The following is an 18,452-nucleotide window of genomic DNA, read 5'->3' on the forward strand; positions in this document are numbered from 1 at the left end:
GTGCCCACCACAGCGGAGGCCGAGGCCAGCCCAACACCGGATGGAGACGCATGGAAACCGCAGTGGGATTTCTCCACCTCTGCTGTCCGAGAGCCTCATGCAGCCCTCGTGGACTCCTGCTCCCCTGGTCCTGCAGCGCTGAGGCTGCCGCAGGGCAGTGCGCGCCTTCCCAGGCCAGGGTGTCACCAGCGCAGGGGGCGGGGTCACGAAGCTCTGGGCTCCGTGCTCTGGCCGCGGCATCCGCCCAACCGGATTCTCAACAAGGGGAGGAGCATTTGGTTCTGTGACGCACAGTTCTTAGTTCCCTTTACAGGCACAGAGTACAACAAAATTAGTCACTTTTATTTAGAAGAAACATTACAAATAAGTGTGCAAAATTAAACTTCATGATTAAATACACATAAAAGTAATAACATGCATACTTGACACCAAAGTCCACATTCGAAGTTAGTTGATTACGAGACAGCAAAGGAGCTGGCAAAACAGAGAACCTGCTGCTGTGCAGACTCTAAATGTTTCAGCCTGAAACCAAAACCATAAAATTAAGTTGCTTTAAAAGGAATTTAAGAAAATTAAATATAGACCTTAAGTAGTAGAGAATGTAGAGCCCATAACCTACTTTAGTTACCAAATGTTAAAAAAAAAAAAAAAAAGTTCTGTGCCTTTCATTCCCAGAACATTAGTGTACAGCTATTCTCACACGTGTTGGGGACAGACAGTGACAGGAAGTGACGACAGGCTGGCCGAGGCATTTGCCACCACGCTGACGAGAACTGCCCCAGGACGCTCTTGGGCACTGCTTTGTGGAAATGTCCCGCTAAATTAAGCGGTACTTTCCTCTGTGACAAATGTTTAAAGTCTGCACCTTACTTTGTTCCCTACAGGTAACAGGGAAACTCAGTTTTCACCCAGAATGTAACCGGGAGACCCAGCCGCCCCCGCACTCCTTGAGCCCGAGGACCGGCTCTCCGGGGTGGTCTGGCGTGGCCGTGCTCTGCCGGCCCCGACGGGGTGGACGCCCACGAGCGGGCGCGGCAGCTACGTCACGGGCAGAGCAGAGCTGGGGACTGGGCTGAGTGAACATCCAGCGTGTTCTCTCACCAGGGCTGCGTCGCCGCTTCCGCGTTCAGAGGGAGGAGTTGTTCCCTTCTCCGTTCTAAGGCAAGCTGCTGGTGTTCTGTTTAAATCTGCTCGTAACGCGAGAACCACACTGACACACGCGTTCGTTCCCCACTGCAGACGCGGTAAAAGCGATGGAACCTGTTGCAAACACAAACCCCAGTGGGTCCATCCTCTCACCCCAGCCCCCAGGCCTGCACGGAGCCCCCGGCAGTGCGAGGGTGCAGTGGAGCCACCGAAGCCAAAGCCGCGGGTGGGCAGATGGGTGACAGGCAGCAGGCGGCGTGAGCGCTGAGCAATTACGGCGTCTAGGTGACAATTCTCTACGGCGTCTAGGTGACAATTCTCTCTGTAATGCTGGAAATGGGAAGTCTTTCTGAGCAAAGCAGACAACCACGTATGGCTTCGAGACCAAGGTCCCTGGGAGTCCCTCCAGCCCGTGGCCCACAGGGCGCAGGCACCAGCCCCAGGAGCCCGAGGGGTGACGGCCAGCGGTTCCTTGCGCTCGCTGGTGGGGTCACAGCTTGTCATCGGTCATTTCCAGGAACTGAGCGTAGACGTCCCGGACGCACTCTCCCTTGGGGTTGAAGAGGAATTTGTAGTAGCTGCCGTCCGCGCAGATCGCTGGGGAGAAGGAGACCATCTTACTCAGGTGTTTCTTCCCCCTCCCGAGTGAACAGCTAACAGCCCCACCGGACAACTGCACGGGGCCTCTGGGAGCCCCTGAGAAGCCCCTCCCTCCCTGAGCACACACGTGTTCCACCAGTGTTGGCCACAGGAACAAAACACTGGTTACCTGTACAGGGGCCAAAAGATCCGTCCCCACGATTTCTCGGGGGCCATGCAGATGGGGACCAGGACACAGGTGCACGGGGGGGGCGGGCAGCCTGTGGGACTCCGGACCTGATTTAGGGTGGACGGACCCCAGGTCGGGGGCTGAGGAGGGTCGTCCTCCCAGGAACGCAACTCACCAATGACGGCGTTGGGCTCTGTTCCAAAGGCACAAATGCACGGAGAGCCTGAGGGGACCTGAAACTTGGAGAAACTCCATTTGGAGCTGAAGTACTTGGGGAGGAAGCTGGCTGACGCCAAGCTGCAACGACAGGGAAGAGAGGGTGGCTGCATTCCCGAGGCAAAGTTTAAAGACACCAAAAAGCCACCTGCTTAAACCCAGAATGCTACCAGAAATTTAAAATGTTCTCCTTAACATAGTTTTGGCCTTAATAACGTCTTTAAAAATTATATTTCAGCTTTTATTTCTCACCCCCCAAAATGGAGTCGTTAGAATGGTTTTGTGATAGAACCAGGCTCATCAGCACTGAAGGGCGCAGGTTTCTCAGGCCATTGGATGAACCTTCCAAACACAGTGAACGACGGAAACTCGTCCGAGTTCAGGACTAGGTTCTGAATCCTCTGAAACACGCCTGGACCTTCGCCAGACACGTTGTAAGGAGCCAAGGACGGAAGGAACGATGCCACTGTTTTAGTGGCAAACAGTCTGCACTGACTTTCAAGCCCAACAAAAATCAAATGAACGTTAGATGAAAAGATTCCAGCTTGACTTAAGCTGGTCCACACTGAAGCGATCTAGTCCTTGTGACTTGGGCTTTCCCCACCACCAGACTTCCGGAAACTCACCTGGACTGCTTGTTCCTTTTTGGATCTTCGGCTGCAAAAATGTGCACGGTGCCGTGATCGCTGGACACGCAGATGAGGGACGCGTCCTGGTTGAAGTTGATGCTGCAGAAAACACGGGACCAAGATCAGTTCGTGCGGACGGAGTCCAGGGACCTGATCCGCACAGCTGTGCTCCAGCTTGGAAGACTTCAACCTTTCGTATTCAAGGCACCAAATTCAAAAACCACCCTTCCCAAGCCAGGCGTGGCAGCACCTGCAGTCCCTGCTACTCGGGAGGACGCTTGAGCCCAGGAGCTGGAGGCTGCAGTGAGCTGTGATCGCACCACCGCACTCCAGCCTGGGCAAAAGAGCAAGACCCTGTCTCAAAAAAAAAAAAAACACCTGAGCCCCTGACAGCCGAGCCCTTCCCCCACCGCCTGGGACGAGGCAGCTGCTCCTGACACCCCCTCAAATCCCACAGGCCCGTTTCTGCGTCGTCAACCCAAAGCAACAGCTTTTCTCTGGGTGAGGTGAGTTATTTCCTTACCAGTAAATATTCGCTGCTTGAGATCCTCTCCGTAGCTCCTGGATTAAATGCCCTGATGAAGTATCAAATATTCTTATAAGGGTCCCCTTTGAAAAACAGCGAAGTGTTCCATTATCAAAGGTTCACAGCGTCTCAGCCGGCGCTCGACGCGACGCGCACTCACAGTCAGCAGCCCACACCGCCCTTGCCCCGACCCGCCCGCCGTCCACTCTGCGTCTCCCGTCTGCCCACGCAACGCTGCGCCCCCAAGAACGGGCTCACAGCTCCCAGGCCCGCGGGACTGGGCAGTGGTCAGGAGGGGCTCCGGAGACCACCTCCTGGCAGGGCGGCCCGGCCGACACCCCAGAGCAAGGCCGTCTCAATTACAGCTCGCACGCGTGGTCAGGAAGAGGAGCACTCCCATCTGCCGTCAGGCGGTCCCCGTTGGCTACGCTGACTTTCCCGAAGAGACAAGGTGCCCAAGACCCAAGGGAAGGGCTCAGAACTCTGTTTTTTGTTTTTAACATTTCCCCCAACTCGAAGAGGATTCCTTAGCTGATTCTGGTAACTGGGGAAGGTGTGAATTGTTAAATCTTTTGTGGAAAGCTGAGCACAAACGTGCAAACAGGAAACTCCCACACCCTCCACCCAGCAGCTCCACTCCCGGAGCTGCAGCAGGGACCCCACTCGCAGGACAGGGAGGGGAACACCCTCACGGCTGCAGTGACCCGCTTAGGCCAGCCGGCGCGGAGCTGCGGAAACAAGTAGGGAAGTACAATCCACATCCGCAATCGGGACTGTGTTTAAAGGTTGCGGGGAGGTGAGGAAGGAGACCCTAAAGGTAAAAAGGGTAAGAAGAAACATACTGAGACCACTGAAGACCCTATTTCTGAATTTATACAATATTTATCTGTTGCTAATGTAACAACATTCTGAAGAAAAATATCTAAAAATAACTGAACCTCTTCTTAGCTGACTCCCAGGAGGAAGCCGGACTTGCCACTCGTCCCCCGGGACTGACGCCAACCTCTCCTGCTGCCCACGTCGGGCGGGAGCAGAGCCCGCCCCCCACCCCTGCCGTCCCCACTTCAGCGGACCAGACCGTGTCCACAGACAGACACGACTGCTGGCTTGTGCCTCACCCCGCGTAACAGCTTGTGATGTCCCACAAAGTGACACTGGGCCTGCGGTCTCGAATGAAAACTATAGTAAAAGATACCAATTTTCTTTTTTTTTTTTTTGGTAAAAGTCTGAATTCAGGCTGAAGGAGGTAAAAGAACCCAAGATTTTAAATTAGTTTTAAAAATGAGTTTTTTACATCAGGCAAGCTAAACGATACCTAGGCAGATGGCTTTTGAGCCGCACTAGGCTGCAAAGACACGCACTGAGGGCGAGGGTTCCGGAACGTTTACGACAGCAGGTCGTGTGACTTCCACGTCTGCTGATTCAAATGATAAACTTGAGCAGGTACTGCTTGCTTATTTTTTTAAAAAATTACTTATTTTTATCACATTTTACAATGTATTGGTTTGCACAGAATTGGAAATAAAACTGGTTCCTTGGCCCAGATGATCTGTGAAGACCTGGCCTAGACCCCCAGATGACAGGACTAGCCACAGGCCACGCCAAGGCAGCTCCAGACTGGGGCCCGCGTGCCACCTGTGACCCCGAGACGAGGAAAGGCAGGGCTTTCTGCAGAGAACACAGCTCATGGACAGGGCGAGGGGCACACGCTTACTTTCTCGGACGCGGTCGCGATTCTTGTTCCCTGCAGGTTGAGTGCGATGCAGCTCAGGACGCCCTCGTGCGCAGGAATGTCTACAGGCGGCTTCTCTGTGCTGGCCAGGTCCACGAGCTGCACGTGGCCCGTGTGTGTGCCAGGGAAGGCCAGGAGGGAGTTGTTGCTATTGGGACACAGGACACAGAGGCCTAAACAGACAGAGAAGATCTATCAGAAATGACAACCGACTTCAAAGCCTCTGATTCCCCACAATCAAAACCTGTTCTCTGCCCTCCGGTCCTCAGGAAAAACAGTAACAATTATGCGTGGGTTTGCACCGTCAAGGGTGTCAAAGGGCCGAGCACAGCCACCTGCCGTGAGGCCCCTCAAAATCAAAAGCATTTGCTGAACAACTGTGTCAACTGCCTGTCGTGGCAAAATCATAAAACTTGAAAACTACTCCATTAACAGCAGCATAAAAAACCAAGAAACACTTAGGAATAAATTTAACAACAGACGTGTGAGACCTCAGCATGAGACGACGACGTATTGCAAAGGAAAACCAAAGACGACCTGGCAGATGGCACGTGCCGTGATCCTGGGCCGGAAAGTCCTACAGTTAACACCGAATTCTTCTACAGACTCGCTGCAATCACAGTTAAGACCTCAGCAAGCTTCTCCAATAAACGAGCTGACACTACGAGTTATATGAAAAACAAAGGTCCTAGAGTAGCCAAAAAAACTTGTAAAATAAGAACAAGACTGGAAGACTCACGTTACCCGATTTCGAGATTTACTTTAATGCTCCAGGAACCAAGCCAGACGGGACTGGCATAAAAACAGAAATGCAGAGCAATGGAGCAGAATAGAGTCCCTGAAAAATATACTTATTTAACAAAACAAAGGTACTAAGGTAAGACAATGCAGAAAAAAATAGTCCTTTCAACAAATGGCGCTCAAAATTAGATACAAACAGGAAAAAAAGAACTTGGGCCTTTACCTCATACCAGTCTACAGATTAACTTGAAATGGATCAAAGATTAACTAAGATCTAAAGTCACTAAACTTCTAGAAGAAAACATAAAAGAAATATGTTGTAAAGAATGCTACCACATTGAAATATTCGCACAGTACGCCGAAGGGCGACATCTAGAATATATAAAGAACTCTCACATCTCAGTTATAAGACAAACAACCAATTAAAAAATGGGCAAAAAATTTGGAGACGCTTCGCAAAGGACACGTGCCTGGCAATGAGCTCACGCTCACTGGTCCTCAGGACAGGCAAAGCCGAGCCCCTTCAGGAACCAGCACCAGTGCGGCGGCGGCGTTGCGCAGCCATGAGGACGACCAAAGTCGGGAGACCGACACTGCCGGGGCACTCGGAACCACCGCCGTGGACACGAGCAGGCAGCCGCTCCGGAGAACGCACTGGCTGCGTTTCACACTGTACGAAGTTAAACTTGCGATCGCAGCACAACCCAGCAGCCGTCCTCCTCCGCCTCTACCCAAGAGGAACGGAAGACCGTATCCACGCAGAGGCGGCACGTGAACGATCGCAATAGGCAGACCAGTGAATAGACGAGCGGCTGCGTTGTCTCCGCACTGTAAACTGCTAACTATTCAGCAATCCAAAGGAGCAAGAGGACACACACAGAAAGCATGAGGAACGTCAGAAACATCAACTGCAGGAAAGACGCCAAATACGTCTCAAAAGGCAAAACCTGAGGGCCGGGTGGGGAAAGGGACTGCCCGAGGCAGCATTTCCAGGTTGAGGGGACGGTCCATGCTTGACTGTGACGGTGGTTACATACTGTTGACAATGATGACAACTTACTAAATGATATCCTTAAAATGAGTTTTATGTGAATTACACTCCAGCAAAGCTGGGGAAACCCCTGAAAACCTAAAAGGATAGAACAACGAGTAGCAAAGCCGGCCACCAGCAGCCCTCAACCCAGAAGACAGTGGGAGGAAATGCCCGAGACCAGAATGGGGCTCCCGACGCGGTGCACGGCGCGAGAGTCGGCGAAACCACGGGTTCCACCAGCATGGGAAGGAGCGGAAGGGGGACTCCTGCCGTGTGCACCCCGCCAGCGCTGGCGAGGAGGCGGTTTCAGCACCACCCGTACAGGACGCTGGGCTGCAGGGACGCCGGGGGAGGCGCGGGGACGGTGCAAGCTGGCCGCGGCTCCACACGCCGCGAGTGTGCCCAGGGCTGCTCTGGCCGCCGCGAGGAGGGAGCCCCAGGGCAGGTCTGCACACCTGCGTGGACGGATTTCCCGGCACCGCTCACGTCTGCATTTCTCACCTTTAGGGTTATAACAGGTCTCAAAGACGTGCAGCTGATGGGGGTTGTGTGTGAACGTGAACACCTTGATCATGGAGTCCAAGACAACCACGATTCTGGAAAGAAAAACACGATCAGAAGTCAAAATCCAAATACTTCATGATTTCTGTTCTTACCACACTGAAACTCAGAAACACCAGAAATACCACACACAAATGAACCGTGGCCTGTGCGAGAGAGGCCTCTAGAAGCGGGTCGGCAGCGTGCTGCCCCGAGGCGGGTGCACGTGGGGCGTGCACGGCTAGCAGGCTCTTCTCACCTGGGTAGAGGTTAGCCTAGGAGAACTCTCTGAGGTTCAAAGAGACATCAACAAACACCATCTAGATTAAAAACCAAGTGAAACACATAGGGCAGAAATTCTATTTTTATACTACGATAGATGTCTGGATAAATAAAAGCTTGAAAGTAGATCTTTGATGAGGCTCAAGCGTTTGCATTATCAAGGGACTTTACATTTTGACATGGGCGGGGTGCAGTGCTCCTGCCTGTAATCCAGCACTGGGAGGACAAGGGATGAGGCGGGAAGGGCGCTCCAGCCTGGGTGGCTAAGATAGACTCTGTCTCCAAAAAAAAGAGAGCTGGGTGTGGTGAGGCCTGTAATCCTAATACCCCGGGAGGCCGAGGTGGGAGGATCCCTTGAGCCCAGGAGTTCGGGCTGTGAGCTGTGATGACACCACTGCTCTATCTGGGACAACAGAGTGAGACCCTGTCTCAAAAGGAGAAAGAATACTGGCATGACTGGAGATGACAGCCGTACATAAGAACGCAGGTGTGACACCCTGCTCTCCCACAGTGGACAGAAATGGAAAACTTGGAGTACGATACGTAAATCTCGTCACATTGAAATCCGCACGAAGCTCAGTGTGCTGGGATAATCTTCCGTGTTCTCCTAAGTGCACCACTAAGGCAATGGCCGACAGAACCTGCTATTTCCAACAGCTGAGAGTCCGTGACACCGTCTCAATGTCCTCGCAATGGAAACACTGCTGGGGCGGCGCTTGGCAGAGCGCAGGCAGACGGGGAGGCAGCTCACGCCCGCAGCTCTGCCTGCCAGGGGCACGGCATCCTGAAGGTGCGAGAGCCACCGCCCGGTCCTTGGCGGGCGTCACCGCTAAAGGACCCTGGAGGCCAGTGAGACTCACTGTCCATCTTGAGGGAAGAAGGATAATCCTTGCGTCCTCTGTCGCACTCAACTACAGTCACCAACATTTAACACATCACTTCCTACACGTTTCTCTTCCTTCAACAGCAAGGTAATTCAGCCATCTTTAGAGAAAGTAAAATTCCACTTTCTAAAAAAATCTACCAACACCAAACCTACCTATCGCGCCGCAATTTGACTGCTTTGACTTCTGTAGAAAATTCTATTTCAATAACCGTCTTCTTTTTCAGGTCGTCCCAGATCATCACTGAAAGGTCAGAGAGAATGTGAGAATGAAGCCGTGAGGAGGCTGCCGAGCCGGTCGCAGAGGGGCCACCTTCACTCAGACCCCTGCCCCCACCCCTCCCGCCGTCTCTTCCTCTCTCGGGGGCACAGCCCCGTCAGGTCCCAGGCCGCCCACCCGTGTCACAGGCGCCCCGTCTGCCCTCCACCACCCCTCCCGGCAAACACCTCCCTCTCTCCACCCCCTTCTTTGATCCCACTTTTCGGAGCCCAAGAGCAAGCCGGACCACAGCCACTAACTGTTAAGTGCTCGAGACAAGCCTGCATCAGGAAAAGAAAGGTTTCATTTTAAAGTGAAATCAGATGGATAAAAACCAGGCCCAGCAATGTCTTAACTCCACCCACCCTCCTGGGTTGTTCCTGCTCTTCCTGGGTTCAGAACCTTCTCCTCGTTGGCCGGCTGGCACCGAACGCTCCGTCACAGTGGATCGCAAGGTTGTGTTCTGAGGCCAAGTTGGGGATGAGAACTCCAACCGGCACTGTGCTTTCCGAGGACCCCGGGGAGCACAGAATCCAGACACTTGAAAAGCCACCCGGGGGCATGAAGGGAGGGAATGAGATTCCTTCAACAGCCAGGTCGTGGGCAAAGAGGGAAGGGAATAGCGTTTGCCCCTGAAGGTCGTGACACTACGACTAACACGTGTCCCTGAGGCTGAATTTAGGTGAGTTTTGCCAGAATGGACTAAGTGACCTAAATTTCACATCGAGAGGTGCGTGAACACCAGCATACAAAACTACCGAACTCATTATTAAATAACATCAGATTTGTTTACGATTCAAGGTTAATTATAATCATTCAAACACGAAAATGAGGATTTTGTTCTTATTCCATTAAAATACCATTTGTTCATCACACTAACACTGGAGGTCTGCTCCTCCGCAAAGGGTCCTGACGCCAGCACGGCTGCTGGCGCCGTCACCTCGCCCCCGCAGTCACCTGACTTGAAACAATGACCTCCCAGGGAGAAGACATTTCTACTTTTGAACCTTTTAAATTCAAAATTAAACTTTCTCTGGCTCCTCCACCTAACACCAAAAAGCCTGCAATTCAAAATAAGTGCAAACGGGCCCAAACCAGACAGAACCCTGCAGACAACAACTTAAAGAGTGTCACAATGCCAGACACTGGCTTTTAATCCAGGTGAACTCCACTTCCAGAAATTTCTGAGAACAGTGTGATGAAGCCAGAGAAACAGCAGCACTAATTCCTGCTCACGAGAGAATGTGCCCAGATGTGACGCCCTGGGCCCAGGGCTAACCGTCACTTCCCCACCTGCAAAGGGCAGGAGTCGCGACCTCCTGCAGGACTATAGGCCACTGCCGCTGCAAAGTACACTGAACATTCTATTTTTTTGAGGCAGGGTCTTGCTCTGTTGCCCAGGCTGGAGTGCCATGGCGTCATCATAGCTCACTGCAGCCTCGAGCCCCTGGGCTCAAGCGATCCTCCTGCTCAGCCTCCCAAGTAGCTGGGACTACAGGCGTGAGCCACCAACCACACCAGGCTAATTTTTCTACTTTTTGTAGAGACGGAGTCTCACTATGTTGCCCACGCTGGTCTCCAACTCCTGGGCTCAAGCGATCCTCCCACCTCAGCTTCCCAAAGTGTTGGGATTACAGGTGTGAGCCACTGCACCCAGCCTGAAAATTTTAAATGTGCTATGCCACAAGATTCTATTTCTGTTTACAATATAAAAATATGTTAGTAAAAATAATTGGATTTTCAAATAAAATGCAGCTTCCACAAAAACAACAAAAATGTGCTATGTCAGGATTTCATGTGTTTATCTTTTAATATAGTTCCTGATGTAAATAAAAAATTATAATCAGGAAACAGTGGCTCACGCCTGTAATCCCAACACTTTGGGAGGCTGAGGCAGGAGGATCGCATGAGGCAAGGAGTTGGAGACCAGCCTGGGCAACACAAGATTTTGTCTCTATAAAAGAAAAAAAATAATTAATCAATAAATTCCGAATTCTCTTTCCTTCTCCCTCTCAACTCCTTACCAAAGAAAAAAGGGCAAAAAAAGAAAAGAAAAAAGCCCTTTCTCATATGCCAAACACAATCTCACTTAAAACTCCCTCAGTCTCGCTATGACCACCATGTTTCCTGTTTTTCACAAACCACAGATGCTAGAATCTTAAAATCATATTCTTAATCTCACAAAGGCTAATCAGACCATGTTCTTTTTTAAAAATTGTCTTTAGCAATAACAATCTGAATAGGCCTATATCTACTACAGAAATTAAACCAATAATTACTTCCCCAAACAGAAAGCACCAGGCCCAGATGGGGTCACTGGTAAATTCTAACCAAATACATAACAAAGAATTATACCCATTCTGTACAGTCTCTGTCTGAGGACAGAAACAGGGAGTATTCCTTCATTCTATGAGGTCAGCATTACCCTAATTCCAAATCCAGATAAAGACATTTCAGGCTAAAAGAAGAAAAACCACACGATCACGTCAACACATTCAGGAAAAGCATCTGAGAAAATCCAACAGCTATTCATGATTTAAAAAAAAAACTCAGCAAACTAGGAATAAAAGGGAACTTCCTCAACTTGTTAAAGAACATCTAGGAAAACCTACAGCTGACGTCACACTGGTGATGAGCGACGCGAAGCCCTCCCGCTAGGTCAGGAGCAAGGACGGCTGTCCTCTCGCCACTGGTGTTCCACACCGTACCGGACGTCCCAGCAGGTGCGACAGGCAGGAGGGGACGTGCCCTTCCCACACGATCCAGCAACCGAATGTGCCTGGACGTCGGCCTGAATCGCAGAGACGTCCACACAAAACCTGCACGAGAACTTCACGGCAGCTTCGTTCACGGCTGCTGACTCCCGGCAGCTGAGGGAATGAACAAGCCGTGGGTCTAGGCAGGGCTGTCGCTCAGCACTCACAAGAAATGAGCCACCAGGCCACCCAAGACACGGTGGAAACCGAAACGCACGTTACTGGTGGAAAGAAGCCGGTGTGAAAAGGCCACGTACTGCACGATTCCACCTGGGATGTTCTAGAAAAGGCAAAGTGAGGGAAACAGTCAAAAGACGCAGTTGCCAGGGGTTGGGGGAGGGAGAGACGACCAGGCACAGAGGAGTTTCAGGGCAAAGCAGCTCTGCTGTAGGACACAATTAGCGTGGCAGGGTGGACACGTCACACGTGTCCAAACCCACAGAAGGCACGAGGAGTGAACCGCGTACCCGTGGACTTGGGTGACAGTGACGTGTCCGCGCAGGTTCCCAACTTGACGGCGGGAGAGGCTGCGCACATGCGGGAACTCTCTGCTTCCCACTCGGTTTTGCTGGGAGCATAAAACTGCTCTAAAAAATAAACTTTATTGAGAAAAACTATCTTTTGATTTTACAAAAAGTGTATTTACTCGAATGCCTGGTGAAAAACTGCTTTCTTCTGAGTCTATAAAGTTTCTAAGAGTCTCTGACTTCTCGGACAACTAGATAAGCTGAGTTTATCTGACACACACCCCTCCCCTGACGGCGTATTGCCGAGGGAACCCCAGGCCTCCGGACATGCCAGCGCAGCCTCGTTTTTCTCCTCGGTGGTCGAGGAAACTCTTCACGACACGACAAGGGCTCACAAGCCACAGGCCGCTGCCCCGAGCTGTGCCGGGGGACGCTCACCACGCTGCTCCAAAGCCCGCGCACGAGCCCCAGGCCTGTGACTCAGCCTGCTCTAAGGCCGGCCGCTCGACCCGGCCTTCCGCTGCTTTTCCAGCCAACAGTCTCTTTCCATCCCATTTCTCTGCTCCTAATTCAAACACGAACCAACTATCAGGGCTAGCCCTCCCCGGGCGTGGACTCCGCTGAGACCTGCGAGCCTGGGGCCCTGGAGCCCCTCGCGAGTCACCTAGAGCCGTCTGCCTTCCACGCGACCCAGGCCTGCGGCAGGCCTGGCCTACTCCCGACTGCGCAGCCCCGAGCTCGCCCGCCTCCTCCCCACCCTCAGCCCCGTCCTCTCTGCACTCTGCCCCTCCTCCTCTCCCACCTCCCACAGCCTCTGCAATCGGTCCCCACTGGGTTCCCACGTCACAGACCCAGAGGTCTTTTCTCAGGCTCCAGCCTCCTCCCACTCTCCACGTCTGCCGCCGAGGACGCACTCGCTTCTCCTCCCACCTCCTCTTGTGACCAGGGCGTCTCATTGCTGCCTCCAACCTCTGACGTCTCTTCACTCCATCTCACGCTCGGCCTCTAGACCAAGTCCTCCCTACAACACACACCTGCCGGCATCTCTCCTGGTCACGCCCTCGCCTGGCATTCAAGGCCTCCTGACCTGTCCCCAGCTCAGCTTTCCAGTCTTCATCCATCCGCTCCCTGGGTCCAACCCTCCTTCCTGGGTCTCTCTCCTCAAGCCTCTCCCTCAGCCAATAGCTAGTCTAAGCTGGCAGGAGGTACACGGATGCGGCCAGCAAAGCTTTCTATGCCCCCCTTCACAGGGCCAGGCCGTTCACCCTGCAATTCCTTCAACACACAGCCACGCACGCACCCGCCCCCCCAAACCTGAACCCACAGCCAAACTGGTACTGTGTTCAGTGTGGCTACAAAACTAATGTTTCTGTAAGTCAGTGGCTCACAGCAGGAAAAACAAATCCCCTGTACCTTGCTTTAAAATGAATTCTTGACACTCATGACACCCAGCCACAGGTTGGCCAGCCCTCTATTTCCCACGTCCCAGCACAAGTGTTCTGCGACAATGGGAACAAATGACCCTCTCCACACACTGCTTCTGGGAACAGTGCGAAGACGAGGCACTCTTTCTGGAAGCTTCTTCCCAGTGACTAGCATAGGACTAGCAGGGGAGACCTTATGTGTCACAGACACAGATACACACAAATGCAGCATGGTTCTTAAATGCATGAATACTGTACCTTTGTTGGGAGGGTACTTTGGCTTTTTTCCACCACCAACTAAAGCTAAATAGTTGCAGCGAAATAACATTTCAACGTGGCCAACTCCTCCTTCTAGAAATTCTGAAATGACAGTTTCAAAAAGACAGTTTTAAAAAGTTAACATGTAAATTTTATAATAAAAAAGAAGAAAAAGTCAAGACACATAACATGCAGCATTTCTTTCTTTTCTAAAGTGATGGGGTCTCACTGTGTTGCCCAGGCTGAGTGCAGTGGCCACCCACAGATGCAAGCACGGTGCGAACGCTGCAGCCTCGAACCACGGGCTCAAAGTGATCCTCCCGCCTCAGCCTCCTGAGTAGTTGGGACCACAGTGGGCACCGTCATACCGGGCTTCTTGTTAACCAGCCATTTGTATCCGATGACCACCAGAAATGAGAATGGTGACCAACTAAGAAAAATAGTTAGCAGCAGACTTCAGACGCCTCTCAGCATACTGTCATCATGAACCACGTTTCATAAATGCTGAGCACACAGCACCCTAAGAAGCCAATTCAGCAAAATGTATGAAACATCTAAATTCCTATTTTAAGATGTAGCAACATCTATAAACTCTGAGAAAGCACACTCATACTAAAGCTTTCGTGCAAACGCTGAGTTTTCTTCACTTTAAATACATCTTCCACTGACGTGTGAAATGCACAAAAATGTTCATGCATTATCGAAGAGGAAAATGTCCACAGAATTCCAGACGTCCTCCACAACGAAAGGACGCCAGTGCGCCCAAGCACACTACATGGGAGTGCCAGTGAAATCCCACGTTCCATGTGGCTCATGTGCCACAGCCGAGCTGCCCCAAGTGCTCTGGTCTGTGATGACCTTCAGCTCTCGGGACAGTGAGGCTGTGTACAGCAAAGAGCAAGTGAGGAACACAGCCTCTGGAAACGAGGACATGAGCCCAAGAACTGCCCTCAGCCTCTGCAGTCGCAGCTGCACAAAGTAACTCAGAAGCTCATCAGCTTGCTCTGTGAGATCCCTAAAATTCAAGGCCTAGTAGCACCCTTGAAAGGAATGAATATTTAATAATATCCACAATGAAAACTACTTTTCTTACAGACAGTTTAACAGTCCTCTTACACAAAGGCTACCTCAAAGTAGTTGTGGCTTTAATAGGATGCGGCCTGGGTCCGCGTCCGAACGACTGCAGAGGTCCCCCGGGCTGGGTGTGGCCTGTGAGCTGTGAAAGCCCACAGCTGCTCCCCCTTGCAGCAAGGGACACCACCCTCCAGCAACCCAGACCCGTACCTGCGCTTCCGTAAACCCGCTCACCACGCAACAGGGAATTTAACTGCCAGTTAGCGTTTAGTCTTTAACCTGAACACTCTCGAAGAGATGAACGGATGGGAACCGGCCAGAGCTGAAAGAGAAGAACTAATAACCTGTAAAACAAGTGCTGACCACTCACTGGGGGAAGGGTGGGCTCTTCCACAAATGGTGCTGGGAAGCTGGACATCCACACAACAAAGAATAAAGTTGGGCCTTTATCTTACATCATATTAAACAATTAACTTAAAATGAATTAAAGACCGAAAAGTAAGACCCAAAATTACAAAAACCCTAGGAAAAAGCACAGGGAAGGCTCTGCAACGCTAGACGTGACTATGATTTCCGAGCTGCGACACCAAAAGGAACGGGGACTACTCCAGGGTTACTGAAAGCTTTTGTGCATCAAAGGACACAATCCACAGAGTGGAAAGACACCCTATGGAATGGGGAAAACTATTTGTAAATCATGGATCTGACAGGTGGTTAATATCCCGATACGGGAAGAACTTTTACAGCGCAATGACAAAAAATTAAAAAGCCTGACCAAAAAATGAGCAAATGACTTGAATAAACATTTCTGCAAAGATGATTTACAAATGGGGAACAGGTGCACAAAAAGATGCTTGTATCATCAGTCATCAGAGAAATGCAAACCAAAACCACAGATCCCACCTCTCGCCCACTGGGATGGCTACCATCCCACGTCCAGAGAGTAACAGGCGTGACTGGCAGAGTGCGAAGAAACTGGAACCTTACGAACAGTTTGGTGCAGCCCCTGTGGAAAACAGCACGGCCGGTCCTCAAAAAATTAAAACTAGAAGTACCATACGATCCAGCAAACCCACTTCTGAGTCGGTGTCCAAAAAGAATGGAAAGCAGGGTCTCAAACAGAGATCTGCACACTCGTGTTCAGAGCAGCATTATCCATGACAGCCAGGATGTGTTCAGAGAAGCAACCCGAGTGTCCACGGATGCGTGAATAAGCAAAGTGTGACACATACCTGCAATGGAGTGTTATTCACCCTCAAACAGGAAGGAAATCCTGACGCAGGCTACAACACAGATTAACCTAGAGGACATTTTTTCTTTTTTTTTGAGACAGTCTTGCTCTGTTGCCGGGGCTAGAGTGCCGTGGCGTCAGCCTCACTCACAGCAACCTGAAACTCCTGGGCTCAAGCGATCCTCCTGCCTCAGCCTCCCGAGTAGCTGGGACTACAGGCATGCGCCACCATGCCCGGCTAATTTTTTCTATATGTTTTTAGTTGTCCGATTAATTTCTTTCTATTTTTAGTAGAGACGGGGTCTCGCTCTTGCTCAGGCTGGTCTCAAACTCCTGACCTTGAGCGATCCACCCGCCTCGGCGTCCCAGAGTGCTAGGATTACAGGCGTGAGCCACCAAGCCCGGCCAGCCTAGAGGACAGTACGCTAAGTGAAATAAGCCAGTCACAAAAAGACAAATACTGTACGACTGCATTCATGAGGTCCCTAAAGCAGTCAGATTCACAGAAGCAGAAAGCTGAAATAGCAGGGAGAAACGGAATTATTTAATGGATATAGTTTTTGGTTTTGCAAGATGAAAACGTTCTAGAGGCCTGTTTAACAACAATGTGAATATAATTAACACTACTGATCTGTATGCTTAAATACGGTTAAGATGGCAAATTTTATGTTATAAATTTTTTACAATTGAAAACAAAAGCTGCCACGCAAGAACTTCTTTGCCCCCGAGGCATCAGAAGCGTAACTATCTCCTTGATGCAGGTTCAGCAAGTTCTAGAAACAAACCCGCGTGATCTGAGAACTGTGTCAAGAGGTATCTAATGTATTCTTCAAATACTATTCAACTGAGAATGTTTAACCTTTTACAAACAACATGAGAGCTTAAAAACTTACTAACGAAGTTAGTTAATAAAGCTCAATTTGTCAGTCATAAATCTTTCCAAATTCTAAAAGCAACACGTCACTCCCTGAGTAAGGTACGATTCTGGAGGGTGGCAAATTGAAGGAATGTCCAACAGGGCTTCAAAAACCTCTGGCTTGTGACTCAGATACAGATGAACCAATTAGGTGAGATCATTACAACAATTAAAACTGAAGTACTTCCATGAAGAAATCAGCACAGAGTTTTGCTGAAAGTTGATTAGGATCTGTTTAAAAGGATTTTTAACATTTTAATTTAAATGATATAGGCTGTCAGCCTCTATCATTCTCTTAAGCCTCTTACAAAAAACAGTACTTTATAAAAAGCGTAAATAATATCTCAGTTTACTTTTATGCCTACTTCTTGCTAACCCTGATGCAATTTAGAAAAATAATCAACATTAAGTCACAAAAATTTGAGAATTAAGAGTTAAGACGAATAAGTATAGTTAGACACCAGCATAATCAGCTATATGGCCTCGTGACTTTAAGTGGAAAGAAAAAGAGAAAAGCAGATTTTTCAGAACCAGCTGAGGCAGGCAGACAGAAGCCCAGGCCTTTCCTGGACTGCGCAGAAGTCACCAAGGGGAGACTCCAGAGTTCCCCAGGCTCAGCGAGGACGCCAAACCTCGCCAGGAGAGCCTTCCACAGAACTGACCTCCACCTCCCGCGGCTGAAGACGGGGACCCTACAGAAGCCCAAGGCCTCAAGTGTTCCAGGCCCCAAGGGCCGGCACTGGAATATTACAAAAGGTGTTGCTTATTTACAGAAAAAGCAAAAGAGCCTGGGTCTGGTGGCTCACACCTGTAACGCTAGCACTTTGGGAGGCCGAGGCAGGATGATCACTTGAGTCCAGGAGTTCTAGACCAGCCTGGGTAAGAACAAGACCTCATCTGTACAAAAAAACAGAAAACTTAGTTGGCGTGGTGGTGCACACCTATAGTCCCAGCTACTTGGGAGGCTAGGCAGAAGCATCACTTAAACCCAGGAGTCTGAGGTTGCAGTGAGCTCTGATGATGCCAGTGTACTCTAGCCTGCGCGACAGAGTGAGACCCTGTCTCGAAAAAAAAAAGAAAAAGAAATGCCCAATGATATCAGTGTCCAGGCCTGTCTATAACGGCAGACTGAAACTGCAGAAATAGATTGCGCAGGACATAAACAGCCTCCCACGAAACACCAACGGAGTAGAATTTAAGGCACATCCCAGCGCCTGACTGGTTCAGACTCTCCCAACAGAACCTACCTCAAAAGATGAGAAACTAAAGAGGGGAGAGGAGTGTCTGAATATTGGTATAACTTCTACTCCACCAGGAGACGCTTGGAAAACTGATCACTTCATACAAACGGGTAAGACTCAACCACTCTAGCACTTCAGGGCAATAACAATGCAACCACCTACCAGCCTCCCGACCTTCTCAGCTTTGCCTCTGTCCTGCAACCCCCTACTTTCCTATTCCTCTGGAGTTTTGTTTTGTTTTGTTTGAGACAGAGTCTGGCTCTGTTGCCCTGGCTAGAGTGCCGTTGCGTCAGCCTAGCTCACAGCAACCTCAAACTCCTGGGCTCAAG

General features: G+C 50.5%; 1 protein-coding gene across 2 annotated transcripts in view; it reads right to left on the reverse strand.

The window, feature by feature from the left end:
* Positions 1-357: 357 nt before the first annotated feature.
* Positions 358-18,452, reverse strand: part of WDR45B (WD repeat domain 45B) — a 33,445-nt gene continuing 15,350 nt past the window's right edge. Inside the window, exons 1-9 of one of the 2 annotated variants that reach the window (XM_012656452.1) lie at positions 14,946-14,956; positions 13,662-13,763; positions 8,654-8,741; positions 7,294-7,388; positions 5,001-5,191; positions 3,284-3,369; positions 2,758-2,859; positions 2,091-2,212; positions 358-1,743 (exon numbers count right to left, since the gene is read on the reverse strand). In XM_012656452.1, coding sequence (XP_012511906.1) covers positions 1,637-1,743; positions 2,091-2,212; positions 2,758-2,859; positions 3,284-3,369; positions 5,001-5,191; positions 7,294-7,388; positions 8,654-8,741; positions 13,662-13,731 — 861 coding nt within the window. In that variant the 5' untranslated portion in view covers positions 13,732-13,763; positions 14,946-14,956 and the 3' untranslated portion in view covers positions 358-1,636. Of the gene's footprint in view, positions 1,744-2,090; positions 2,213-2,757; positions 2,860-3,283; positions 3,370-5,000; positions 5,192-7,293; positions 7,389-8,653; positions 8,742-13,661; positions 13,764-14,945; positions 14,957-18,452 lie in introns of those variants that run through there. The other variant, XM_012656451.1, reaches the window with a different exon arrangement.

This window comes from Propithecus coquereli, unplaced genomic scaffold (assembly GCF_000956105.1).
Source record: "Propithecus coquereli isolate 6110/MARCELLA unplaced genomic scaffold, Pcoq_1.0 Scaffold501, whole genome shotgun sequence".
Classification (NCBI taxonomy): Eukaryota; Metazoa; Chordata; class Mammalia; order Primates; family Indriidae; genus Propithecus; species Propithecus coquereli.